Here is a 13,700-nt window from a genome sequence, read left to right as displayed (position 1 = left end):
AGAGAGAATAGTGCAACAATGAATGAATGGAAACCCAAAATCTCTGTAAATGTTTATGAAAATTAATAAAATATAATTATAGGAAAAAAAAGACGAATTGCATTAGGGAAATCTGCTGTCAGGGACTTCAGAGTGCTAAAGAGCAATGTTGTCAGTCTAGACATTAAGGTGTGCCTGATCCAGGCCATGGTCTTCACAATTACTTGCTATGCATCAGAGAGCTGGGCAATGATCAAGGATAACAGAAGAATTGATGCCTTGAATTGCAGTGCTGAAGAAGAGTATTGAACATACCATGGACTGCCGAGAGAACTAACAGGTCTGTCCTGGAGAGGATGAATAAGGCTGCTTCTTAGAGGCAAGGATTCTTAGGCTCTTTCTCACTACTTTGGGCACATAGCCAGAAGGAACTAGTCTTTGAAGAAGGATATCATGCTTAGAAGGGTTGAGGGACAGCCCAGGAAAGGAATGAGATCTTCGATGAGATGGATTGACAAAATAACTGGGGTAATTAGGGTATGAAACAGCATATGAACAAGAGCCTATGGTGATGAAAGAAGTTCAGGCTGCTTTGAAGGAAATGGCAAAAAATAAGACTCCAGGAATAGATGATACACCAACTGACATATTTCAGCTTACAGATGCTGCCCTAGACGTGCTCACCAAGTTGTGCCAAGAAATCTGGAGAAAAACCACTTGGCCAACTGACTGGAAGAGGTCTATATTTGTTCCTATGCCAAAGAAAGGTGACCCAACAGAGTGTGGACCTATTGCACAATCTCACTGATTTCACATGCAAGCAAGATTTTGCTGAAGATTATCCAAAAATGACTGGAACAGCACATCAGCAGAGAACTACCAGAAGTCCAGGCTGGGTTTAGAAGGGGTCGTGGTACTAGGGATATTGTAGCTGATGTTAGATGGATCTTGGCTGAAAGCAGGGAATACCAGAGGAATGTCTATCTGTGTTTCATTGACTATGCAAAGGCATTTGACTGTGTGGATCATAACTGTGGCTGACTCTGAGAAGAATGGGAATCCCAGAACACTTGATCATGCTAATGCGAAACCTATACTTGGACCAGGAGACAGTCGTCAGAACAGAGCAAGGGAACACTGCATGGTTCAAAATTGGGAAGGGTGTACACCAGGGATGCATCCTATCTCCATATCTTTTCAACCTATATGCAGACCAGATTATCCGGGAGGCTGGGCTCTATGAGGAGAAATGTGGGGTCAACATTGGTGGACGATTTATCAACAATCTGCATTATGCAGATGACACAACCCTGCTTGCTAAAACTGAAGAGGACCTGAAGCGTCTGCTGCAGAGGGTCAAGGACTGCAGTCTACAATATGGATTGAGGCTCAATGTGAAGAAGACAAAGATTCTCACCACTGGATCAATTGGCAGCATCAGGATGGATGGTGAAGAGATTGAGATTGTACACAGCTTTAGTTTGCTTGGCTCCACAGTCAACACTCTTGGCACCAGTAGCCAGGAAATTAAAAGGCACATTGCCATGGGAAAGTCTGCTGTTAGGGACCTCTCCAAAGTACTGAAGAGCAATGGTGTCTCTCTGGAGACTAAGATGCGTCTGATACAGGCCATGGTCTTTGAAATTACTTGTTATGCATCAGAGAGTTGGACAATGACCAAGGAGCATAGAAGGAGAATTGATGCCTTTGAGCTGTGATGCTGGAGAAGAGTATTGAGAGTACCATGGACTGCCAGGAAAACAAACAGATTCATCATGGAAAGGGTTGAACCGGGTGGCTCCTTGGAGGCAAGGATTCTGAGGCTCTGTCTAACATACTTTGGACATGTTGTGAGGAGAGACCGGTCTTTGGAGAAGGACATCATGCTTGGGAGGGTGGAGGGACAGTACAGAAGGGAAAGGCCCTCTATGAGGTGGATTGATGCAGTGACTGGGATAATCGGGATGGGAGTGTCAGAGACAGTGTGATTGGCACAGGACAGAGCAGAGTTTAGGTCTGTTGTACATATGGTCGCTATGTGTCGCAAGCGACTCATAACAACAACAACAACAATTAGGGTAGGCGTGTCAGATACAGAGAGATTAGCTGAGGATACAGCAGGGTTCAGAGAGGTCGCTATGAGTTGTAGGTGACTTGACAGCACATAACAATAGTTATTCAGATCACGGACTCTGAATTTCAAGATAACAATAATGTTTCCAAATAGCTTCTGCTATACCTAGGTGGTATAGCACTGGTCTGTGCGTTGCTGTAGAGGTAACTCGTGGTTGCTGTGATGCTGAAGCCTGTGACAGTGATGTGCCAATCGTGGTAATGGGCACCCATGGTGGACAGTGTTGGCTGGAGCTTCCCGACTAAATCAAGCCTGGAAGCAGGAGCTGCATCCACTTCCAAAATGGCTTGCCTCTGGAAACTCTATGTATGAACAGTGCTCAGGCTGTTCGTTCATAGGGTCGCTATGAGTCGTCTACGACTCGATGGCATTAAACAACAAACAACAATCCAGTTGGTAGGCAATTTTGAACTAGGAGCTCTGATAGTAAGTAGCTGCACTGCAATTCCAAAGTCATGCAGTGAATCCACCTGATGTTCCACAAGAGGATTTGCAATCTCCTCCCATGGGCTTTATTGCCTTTGAAATCCCGCTGGAGGGTCAGTTGTAAATCAGTTCCAATTTGAAGGCACACAACACATTTAATTAAGTAGCAAGGATTTACCATACCAAGTTTCTTGGCACTTTTGTTAAATTACATTGGGGAAAAGTATAAGAGTAATTGAAAAGCAACTAATTATAAGTAATTATAAGTCAAATTATGTTCATACCACAATTAGTGTTTGAGGTGGTTTAGTAGACTGATTTTTTTCTTTCAATAAGCAACCATCAAACAATTGAATAGCTTGTAAAACACTTGTAAAGAAACATCTCTTTTATCTTTTACCCAAGTATAACAATTACATCCTCTTTCAATTAATACAATAAACAATCATTATTATCTTTTGCCCAATCTCTACTTCACCAACTAATAGATTTAAGCACTCCGTAGAGTAGTATTCTGGAGAGTTCATAACCCAGTTTGAATCGGTGGCTTATAAAAAACTTGTCAAGAGTACCTAGGTCGCATGTTAGCTTTTTGCAACAGGTTTCATGAATATGAACAAGTCCACCTTTTTGTAAGACAATACCCCTCAGGGTATCTAGAATGTAAAGTTAAATGAAGTCTTTTTTCATGCTGACTCCTTCATTTTATTGTACTTTCAGCTAAGTCTTTTGTCTATTCAAATTCTTTTTTGCCAGGTTGTTTTATTGTTTCTTTCAGATTTTCAAGGAAAAGTGGTAACTATTTTAGCTCAATTTTGCCACCTTAGGCTAAACTTTTATTACTCATCTTGACAAATATTTATTATCATCGATTACTAAAATATTAGATCGATGGATTTCAAAGTTACTCTTAGTGACAGTCCTGGAATTCCTAGTGTATTAATTTCCATGTAAACCTTTCCGAAGCACGTGAATTGAGATAGTAATACTGAAATTCAGAGAGGGGTTGAGGGAGTAAGGTTCCTTTCCATTAGTTGATTGATTCCTTAAAATCCAGATAGAAATAATAATTAGCTTGATTATATTAAATAAAATCGTTTTATAAGTAGTGTTGCAGAGAATTTGCCAGTTTTTCACCGTGGCCGCCGCGCTCAGCCAACGGGGTGGCTTTGGGGAGCCACATGTGAGATGTGCAGGGCTGATTGCCACGTTGCCCTTTAAAAACAGAGAGGACACTTCTGCCTATTGTGTAAACCGGTCGAGAATTGCTTTTATCAGCATATCAACTAAAGCGTGAGCTGAATTAAAGTCTTGTAATCTGATTCTGGGCAAGGTAAGCACCGCGGACAAATGCTGACTTTTAAATCCAGTTGAGGTTGCCTTGGACAAACTCATTTCAGAGAATTCCCAAAAATACCTTTACAAACGCGTTGAAATGCACGAAATCAAATTCATCAGGCCAGTCCAACCGTGGCTACTGCCCCCGGCGACCCCGGCCCACTCGCCTAAGGACCCACCCATGATCGCAGCTAAACGGCTGTTTTGTGTAGCGCCACTCACTCGGTTCCCGCTTTCCCCACCTATTCTGCATTCGACTCAAGCTTCCCGGTTCCCAACAGGACTATACAGCACCATCTCCCGCCCAGCAGGACGACAGCCGCGCGAACGGCGGGCAGCCAACAGCTCTCCGCGCTCTTTGCAGGCGGTGACCAGCCAGCCCCGCCCTAGTTGCTAGTGATTGACAAGCGGCTGTACCTAAGAGCCGCAGGGGCTGGGCATGTGCGTCACTTCCGGGACTGTCGCGGGAGACGAGCTATATAAGGTCACTGGTCACGCAGCACCCTCGCTTGCACAGTATGGCCGGCGATATTAGCTAGCGTTCGCTCTGCTGTCTGTAACGAGGAAACAGCGGACTACAAGAGACTGGACTGTATCTGCCTCTATTTCCAACAGACTTACGTTCAACTTTCTCTCACAAAAAAAAAAACCGCCGGGAAAATTTTATTAATCCTTTTTTTTAAAAAAGTTAATATAAAATTATAGAAAAAAGGAACCTGAACTTTAGTTAAAACACAGCTGGAACAATCCGCAGCGGCGGCGGCAGCAGCGGGAGAAGAGATTTAATTTAGTTGATTTTCTGTGATTGTTGGTTGTTCGCTAGTCTCACGGTGATGGAAGCTGCATATTTTTTCGAAGGAACGGAGAAGCTGCTGGAGGTTTGGTTCTCCCGGCAGCAGCCCGACGCGAACCAAGGATCTGGGGATCTTCGCACCATTCCAAGGTTGGTATTCAGGATTCTGTTCGCCGGCAGATCCGGGTTTTCGGGGCTGTCGCCGCCTGGGAGACACCAGACCCAGGAGGGGCGGGGGCTGGGTTCGCAGAGCCTTCAGGTGAAGCTCCGCCTGGGAGTGTCGTTTCGGTGGCAGGGGGTGCCGGGTTTGCGGGGTGCTGGGGAGCAGCCGGTCCGCGCGGGGCCGGAGCGGGTTTCCTGGGTTGCGGTTGCCGAGCCTGACGCTACCCCTGGGGGGAGGGGATGGGGCCGGCGGCGCCGCCGCGTGCTCAGGTAACGTCCCCTGCGGGCGGGCGGAGTGGCGGGCTCGGCCGCTCCGGGCGATTTCCCCCGCGCGTGAGGCCCCGCGCCTTCGACTGGCCACTGTGGCGTGACGGGCCTGGATCGCGGGACCAGGGGTGGGGGGTGCCTCGCGAGTTCCCTCTTGGCAGGTGTGGCTCATCGGGCTTAGGCGCTAATTCGGGTTTGCCCATCTCGAGGCGTGGAGGGGAGGGAGCCAGCGGATCCCGGGCAGGACTCGTTCTGCGCGCCATGGCCAAGAGGAGGGGCCCCTCCTGGCCTTGGGCTAGGGGAGCAGGCCTCCCGCCCGCGTCCCTCTAGCAGCATGTGGCGCTCGGGCGGCGGGGATTGGGCTTGTGCAGGCGTGTCGCAGTGACTGGGCCCCACGGCCGCTTTAACGTGCGCTGCACCAAAGCATTTTGGGGGCGCCCGAGCGGACGACTGTGCAGCGGCCCAGGAGATGGCTGCGAGTCGGCCGAGTTGCTCCCCAGTCTTTTGACCTTGGGTTGTGTAACCTGTTACGAGTCGAGATCCGGGAGAGCGGAGGGGAGCTACGAGGTGGAATACAGTTTTGCCTTCGTTTATGGGAGGCCCGTCTGACACTGTGCGTAAGACCTTTAATGCTTTAAGCTCGAGGACAGAAGTGTGGGACCCCAGCCTTGTACGGTGGACAGACACGCCAGGGGGCTTCTGGGCGGATCGCACGCACATAAAAGGAAAGATCTTTCTAGTGATCTTGCTGGAAACGAGAGCGCAAACTAGCAAACACAATAAATAAGCAGTGAGGAAAGATGCCTTGGCCTTCTCAGGGGAGCTCAGGCCATTCGTAAGCCTGGGGCTCCCTGAGACCCTCCACCACGTTCCCTGCCTTTTTCGCGCGAGGGTGACGGTTCCTCGGTGGAACCGGCACGGCCCCTTCATTGAGCAGCGGCGACCAATGAGCTGCTGGAGCCGACCAACAGACTGGCCTGAGGGTGTGGGCCAATAGGCGTTTGAGGAATGTTGGCTGTGCTCGCCGCCTGTCCTTTGACAAAAAGCAACTGGAGAAGGCTCTGCAGGCAGACACATGCTGCTGCTACTTAAGGCACTTTGGGCTCCCAGTTACTAGCAGTGTGTATCTTAAAGGATTATTCCTTTGTAGCCGGAAAACATCGTGTTAATGAAAAGAGCACAGATTCTTTTTCTGGTGTGCACGACACTTAAAATGTCTGCTGTCGCTCTTACTATGTGCTAGGCTCCCGGGTATGTTAATATGGGAAGAGATTACATTTCTTATCATAAATACAGAGAAGCTTAGTATTTCCTCCATTTCGCAGATGCAAGAAACTTACTGGTGTTGGTGATAGTCGCATGGTAAAATGGTTATGCTACGGATTTTTGCCTAGAGAAACTTTGCAAGGAAGAATTAATCTTAGCACGTGAATGGAATTGTGTCTTTTTGACTCTTTGAATGTTTTAGCCTTAAATTACTTGTAAGCGCACATTATTACTAGGAAGAAAATTTCGTCGTCGTCCCGTCGTCCCCCCCCCCCACACACACACACACACACTCTGGTTTTTAACACGTTGCCGCAAATGACGGCCCAGAAAATATGTTTCTAAGCACGGTCTCAGTTTAAAAGTGTGTGGCCTCTTTGGTCGCGGCAGCGAAAGCGAGATGACGAAGGGAGCGTCATCGTTTGGAAAGCGTCGCAATAAGACACACGCTATGCCGCCGCTGTGGCTCCAAGGCCTACCACCTCCAGAAGTCCACTTGTGGCAAGTGTGGCTACCCCGCCAAGCGCAAGAGAAAGTATAACTGGAGTGCCAAGGCTAAAAGGCGAAATACCACCGGTACTGGTCGCATGGGGCACCTAAAGATCGTTTACCGCAGATTCAGGCATGGATTCCGTGAAGGAACAACACCGAAACCCAAACGGGCAGCTGTTGCAGCATCCAGTCATCTTAAGAATTCCACTGTTTAGATATGCAATAAATGTTCTGGTATTATTTAAAAAAAAAAAAAGGGTGTGGCAACGTGTATCAGACATTTAGGGCAGAGTAACACACTCTCGTTTTGAGGGGCAATCATTCATTTTCTCCATTCTCTTAGTGTTAAACCACTGTTGAGCATGCATTACCATAGTCTCATAAAGACATCCATTGGCAAGAGCCAGTTCCCAAGACTTTGTCATGTCAAGCAAGGTTGAGGTAGTTAAGTTCATTATCAAGAAATATAGAGAGGGTACCAGAAAAATAAAGTGCCATTGAGTCAGAACTGGCTCATTGCTGACTCTCCATTGGGGGGGAGGGTTCAAGAGGCTGTAAATTCCAAGAAAGATGATTACCCATCTTTATCTCACAGAGCAACATGCCTTTGGGTTGGCAGTGCAACTCCTTACCCACTCAGCGACCTACTACTAGGAGACTACTCCCTACAGGGGGAAAAATAGGTGCTTGATCTTTTCTAAATTGTGTTGGAGAAGGGTTAAATATACCATGACTGCCAGAAGAACAAACAAATCTGTCTTGGAGGAAATGCAACGAGGTTGTAGTCCTTAGAAAAATTACAGTGCTGGGAAAGGTATAGTGAGAGTCATTGAAAGAGGAAGACCTCAAGATAGTTTGGCAAAGTAATTGCAACAATGGGTTTGAGTATCCCTTGTTGGGGGGGATTGTGATGAATGTGCTGGATAGGGCAAGGACCTGTTTATAGAGTCGCAGAGAGTGACCTTGAACTCAATACTCGAACAAATCAGTAGTTTTACCATTCATTTTGGGGGAAAGGCAGATATAAGGAGATTCCCTTCTCTTCTTTTTCCACCCAGATGAGTGAGATTTCTGAATTACTGGAATCATCTCCATAAAAGGGAGCTCTGGTGGCCTAGTGCCAAGAAGCTGTGCCATTTGACCCAAAGTTCTGATCAACCAGCTGCTCCTGTTGTGATCTCCCATTGCATTTACTGCCTCTGAAAACCTGAAGGGGGTTTAACTATGAGTTGGTTCCTACTTTATGGCACAAAACAGCCATCCTTAAGGTAGCATTCAGCCCCACTGGATGGATGGATGGAGCATGTCCTCTCTATTAAGGGGGGGGGGGGTGTTGTCATTTGTTGAGATTGATTAGTAGTGGTAGCTAACAATGTTAAATTCAAAATCAACAATGACAAATACAGTCCACTCGTTAATGCTAAAAGAAAATTTTATTTAGGAGATTAAGGTTTTGTGGTAGGGTTTTTTGGTGTGTTTTGGATTTTTTTTAAAAAAAGGTAAAATAGTAAAGATATAGATTCATTAGAAAGTTACATTCATTCCTTCCTCCTTGAAAGGAAACACAGAGGAAAGCTAAGAGATTTAATTACTGCTGGAAGGGGTCTCAGTTGCTGTTAATAAGAGTGGTGAAGTGTATTTGAAGTGTTTTAGGAGGCATTTTACATTCTGTTTCCCCATTGTTCTTTAGTAACTTATTAAAAAGATGCAACAATAGTACAGTGAATTCCTGTTTGTCTTTTACTCTTAATTCCATAAATGGTCATAGTGGTGGAGTGTGATATTGAGCAGCTGACCAAAAGATTCCAATCCACCAGCTACTTAGAAAGAAACAAGGCATTCTCCAGTTAAGAGTTTATAGCCTCAGAAACCTGTAGGATTATTGCAGAGTCAATGGCAATGAGTTTGAGTTGTATTGTAGAGGAGTTTTTTGTTTTGTTTTTTCCTTTTGTGATGTGTATAAGTAGTTAACTAACTCGAAAGTTAGTGGTAGAACTAACCAGCACTCTGGTGGAGAAAGCAGTGGCAGTCAGGATTTACAACCCTGGAAACTATGGGACAGTTCTGCTATATTCTGTTGTTCCTGGGTAATACTGAACACACTGCCTTCTAGTTTGAACCATCTTGGCTATTGCTTGTCTGAGGCTATGCATCGCGTGGCTGAAAATCGCCTTTTTTTCTCCTGTCAAGTAGCTAGTGGATTTGAACCAAAATCTATTTGAGAGAAAGAGAAGTCTGTAAATCTGTAAATTTTTATGTTGACACCTTTCTGTATTTTGAGGAATTTTTAGTTACTTGAATTTGCATGACTTTGTAAGGTTCCTGGAATTAAAAAGCTATATTGTCATTATAAAAGTAAGTAAATATGGCTCACATCCCTATTGGTTGATTGGTTGTTGTGTATAGTAGAGTCAGAACCGACCCATAGCTGACCCTCTCATGGATTTTCAGAGGCAGTTGATCCCACAGGAGGAGATTGCCCATCCTCCTCCCGCGGTGGGTGATGAATTCCAACGGGTGGCTTTGGAATTGCAGTGTACCTTCTTGCCACTAGGCCACCAGAGTTTCATTAAAATGTAGATAAGACTAAAATTTTGTTAAAGGATAGCATAAAATAAGTAAATTTCACAGTGTTTATAAAAGACATTACACCAAGATTGGGGCGGTGGGTGGGGGAGGGGAGGGAAGGCACACATTCCCAAGAAAAAAATATCTTCAAAATGCTAAAGACAGTAAAAAGATAACCAAAGACTGTTATCCAGTCTTTCTTCCAGGTACAAAATATGAAGATGCTTTTTTTAAAAAGTGGTAGGGATTGGAGGTAGTGTGGAGTTTTGTGAAGAATTAGTGCTATGAAAATTATTTCAAAGACTGGGCACTAAGAGGTGGGCAGAAGCCACATAGAGACATCTTGAAGGCCTTATTCCAGCACAGTTTAAAAGAATAGGGCATAGAGAATCTGGCTATTAATGAAAACTTTCTATTCTAGTATAATACACAAAATCTAAGTATTGTTGTTGTTATGTGCTGTCATGTTATGTCATATGTTATGTGCAACTCATAGTGACCCTCCATACAACAGCCCTAAACCCTGCTCTATCCTGTGCCAATCTCATTGTCTCTGACACACCTTACCCCCATTACCCCAGTCATTGAATCAGTCAGTCTCATCAAGGGTCTTCCTCTCCTACGCTGTCCCTCCTCAACTGTATGGTACATAATCAAAACATACACATACAGAGCTTTTGGAGTTGATTTCAAACTCCTAGTGACCTCCCTGATTCTTAAGTTATTGACCGTTTAACTGCCCCTCCTCTGGATGACTATACACTATCCTGACATTGGGCACACCAGAAGTTAGTAAAAAAGGTTTCCTGAGCCCTAGTGGTACAGTGGTTGAAACACTTGACTGTTAATTAGAGATGGGGAATTCAAATTCATTAGCTGCTATGTGAGAGAAAGATGTGTGGTAAACTATTTCCATAAAACCCTATGGGGCATTTCTACCCTTTCTTCATTACATATAGAGACTGTATATTCATCACAGTTGAGTTCATTTGCATTTTTGGTATAGTGGTATTTTGTATGAAGCAGTTCTCCCACCCCCCAAAATAACTTCCTATTTTTCTGTACAGTTCAACTCAAAACTCATTGCCATTGAGTCAGAATCTACTCATAGCTGACCCTTTAACTTGTGTTATTATGTACAGTTGTTAGTCTGAACCAACTCAGCAGACCGCCCCTCCAGGAGATTTTTCAGAAGCATTAAATTGCAGGGAAGGAGATTGTCCCTCCTCCCACAAAACAGCTGATTGATTCAAATTCCATGCCTTGGGTTGGCAGTGCAACCCTGCTGTGGGAGATTACCTATCTTTCTCCCATGGAGCTGCTTGTGGATTCAAATTGCCAGTGAGATGCCACCTTTGGGTTGGCAGCATAACTCTCTGCAGACCATGAATAAATTCCTAACTAGAATTTGTGTATGGTGTGAAGTGATAAGGGGTAAGTTACACTTGAACTCCAAGTCAGGCTAAGAACTCACTTCCAGAATATTCAAATTTTCTACTAAACTTTTCCCATTTCTCCTGCAAGTCATACAATTTTGAGCACTTTGGCGACAATTTTTTTATTTAATTATAATGAAAGTTTGCAGAGACTTTAGATTTCCATTCATTCATTTTTGTACTTTTCTCCCTGCCCACCCCTGCCCCCCAGTTTGCTCTTCTCTTTGAAAAGTAAAAGAAAACTACTTTCATTGTTGCACAATCCCTCCTTCCCAAGTCCATTTCACTATTCAGCATTCGTTCTGGACTCCTGTCATGACAAAATACCTAACCATATATCCCTTTTAAACAGTTCTCTCCCTCATCTGTTTCAATGCAGTATACATTATTTATCTTCTTTCTCAGTCTCCCCTCAACCCCCATGTCAGTCCCATTTTACAACAGTGGCCTATGCAATATTTGTTCTTTTGTGATGAGATAATTCAATTCAGCATAATGTCCTCCAGGGTCATCCATTTTGAATAATATTTCAGGACTTCCTTGTTTTTCAAATACAGCCATAGTGTGAATATGCCAGAGCTTCTCTATCCATTGTTTGTTGATGGGCACTTGGGTTGTTGTTTACAGCTCTTAGCTATTGTGAACAAAGCAGCAATAAACATGGGTGTGTATGTATTTGCTTGGGAGGAGCTTATGATTTCTTTAGGATATATTCCCAGTAGTAGAATTGCTGGGTCAACTGGTATTTCTATTTGCAACTTTTTTAGCGCCATACAGCGTTCCATAGTGGTTGCACCAATTTGATGATAATTAGGGGAGAGAAAATTGAGTTGGGGTAAAAGTACTTCCCATAATGTATTGGAGCAGAAAACATTTTAACCCTCTTTTGCCTTCAGGAGGTGCTTCCACAGGAATAAAGATCATGGTGATCTGACTGCATTCAGAGTTGAAATTATCAAAGGATAGAACTGTTTCTTAGAATTAACTTAAAGTTTGCTGGTTCAAGATTCAAGGAGGGGAAGGTGATGTTGAAGAAATGCAGTCACCTTGTATAAAAGTATTTAATATTCGCTAGATTACTATTTTGTTTAAAAGCAGAAAATGGCATCTTTGGGGAAGGCAGGAACACTGGAAAGAAATCTGCCAGAAAAATAGTTATATGAAAACAAGTCCTAGAGTGAAATTTAAGATTGGCAGGTGTTCTAGTCATACTCTTCTTTCATTCAGATTTTGTAAGCTAAAAAGTAATCTTCGTTAAAGGATAGGGCAAGTAGCAAAGATAGAATCTCAAACTCCAGCAGACATTTTACCAGAACTCATACCATATTTGACTACCACATTGCAGTCATTTACACTGAAGGAATGAGTTAAGTCATTGCCAAAGAACCTATTAGTGTTAAGATTTTGAGGTAGAAAATCTTCCTCTTGAATAATTAGATTTCTCATTACCTTTCTCACTACATTTTCAGAAAAAGAATTTGAACTGCAAATAATACACATTGAAATAATAGTATGGGAATACAGTAACTCTAAACTGATGAGCAATTTAAATTTTAGATAAAAATTTGAGCTAGAAACCTAACTTAATACAATATTATTGCCATATTTGTGTTGGTTTCTTTGAATAATGGAGATAGATTTGAATGTCTGGTTGCCTGCCCTAGAAGGCATTTTAAAGGTCTAATTCTAGTCATTCCAGGTTTGACTAAAGAATATAGTGATTTTAGAATGTTGCTGTCCCAAAGAATATTATCTCAGTGAATATATAAAATGTGAATATAATATGATAATGAGATTCTCTGTGACAGTGTTGGCCGGAGCTTCCTGACTAAATCAAGCCTGGAAGCAGGAGCGGCATCCAATTCCAAAATGGCTTGCCTCCGGAAACTCTATGTATGAACAGTGCTCAGGCCATTCGTTCATAGGGTCACTATGAGTCGTCTCCAACTCGACGGCACCAAACAACAGATCTGAATGAGAGTTGAGAGAAGCTTCAGTGAGTCTTAAGTGTTTCTGAAGCCAGAGATTTTACTTTTTCTAAGGAAGTAATTCATCAGAGTAATCGTATCACTTGATTGATATAAAGTGGCTGCCATTAGTGTTTTGCTCTTGGTTAAAAGTCTTATTTCTTGGAAAGAGATACCATGCTGGAAAAGGTGGAGTCAGAAAGGGGAAGACCTTCAGAAAGATGGATTGACAAAAGTGGTTCAAACAATGGTTTGATCATAGCAGCAACCCAGAGAATGGTGAGGGATAGGGCAAGGTTTAGATTTGTTGTTCTTAAATTATGGTTGACTCAACAGGTAAGAATCCATTTGCTATCGTTTGTAAAGAACATGTCGTTTCTTTAGATTATTAGACTATTCTTAATGATAGTTTAAAAGAGCTCTGATGGCTTTGCACTTCTCACTTGTAACCCATGCTCACTGGAGGATCAGCTGTGAATCACTTTCCACTCAAAGGCAGTGAATGTTTTGTTTTATGAGCAGTTTCTAATGTGTTTTTTAAAACCACTGTTTATAATGTTCTGTAAATTGCCTAGCAGCAAGGATGACTCTAATTTCTATCACATCATATGCAGTTCTATGTTGGACATGTTGTTGTTTGTTGTTATGTGCTGTCGAGTCATTTGCGACTCCTGGCAACATGTCCAAAGTATGTCAGATGAAGCCCCAGAATCCTTGCCTCCAAGGAGTAGCTTGGTTTAATCCTCTCCAAGATGAATCTTGTTTGTTTTCCTGGCAGTCCATGGTAAATTCAGTACTCTTCTCCAGCACCACAGCTCAAAAGCATCCACTCTCCTTCTGTCCTCCCTAGTCATTGTCCAACTCTCTGATGC

The 13,700-nt window shown here is 43.5% G+C and overlaps 1 protein-coding gene across 1 annotated transcript in view; it reads left to right on the top strand.

Moving 5' to 3' along the window:
- Nucleotides 1-4,456: 4,456 nt before the first annotated feature.
- Nucleotides 4,457-13,700, top strand: part of AMD1 (adenosylmethionine decarboxylase 1) — a gene marked incomplete at its 3' end in the record, with an annotated part of 19,539 nt that continues 10,295 nt past the window's right edge. The window contains exon 1 of the mRNA XM_006879158.1: nucleotides 4,457-4,820. Coding sequence (XP_006879220.1) covers nucleotides 4,711-4,820 — 110 coding nt within the window. The remainder of the gene's footprint in view (nucleotides 4,821-13,700) is intronic.

The sequence above is a fragment of the Elephantulus edwardii genome, unplaced genomic scaffold, assembly GCF_000299155.1.
Source record: "Elephantulus edwardii isolate Elephantulus edwardi_28Jun2011 unplaced genomic scaffold, EleEdw1.0 scaffold00002, whole genome shotgun sequence".
Lineage (NCBI taxonomy): Eukaryota > Metazoa > Chordata > Mammalia > Macroscelidea > Macroscelididae > Elephantulus > Elephantulus edwardii.
This window is presented reverse-complemented; position numbering and strand designations above follow the sequence as displayed.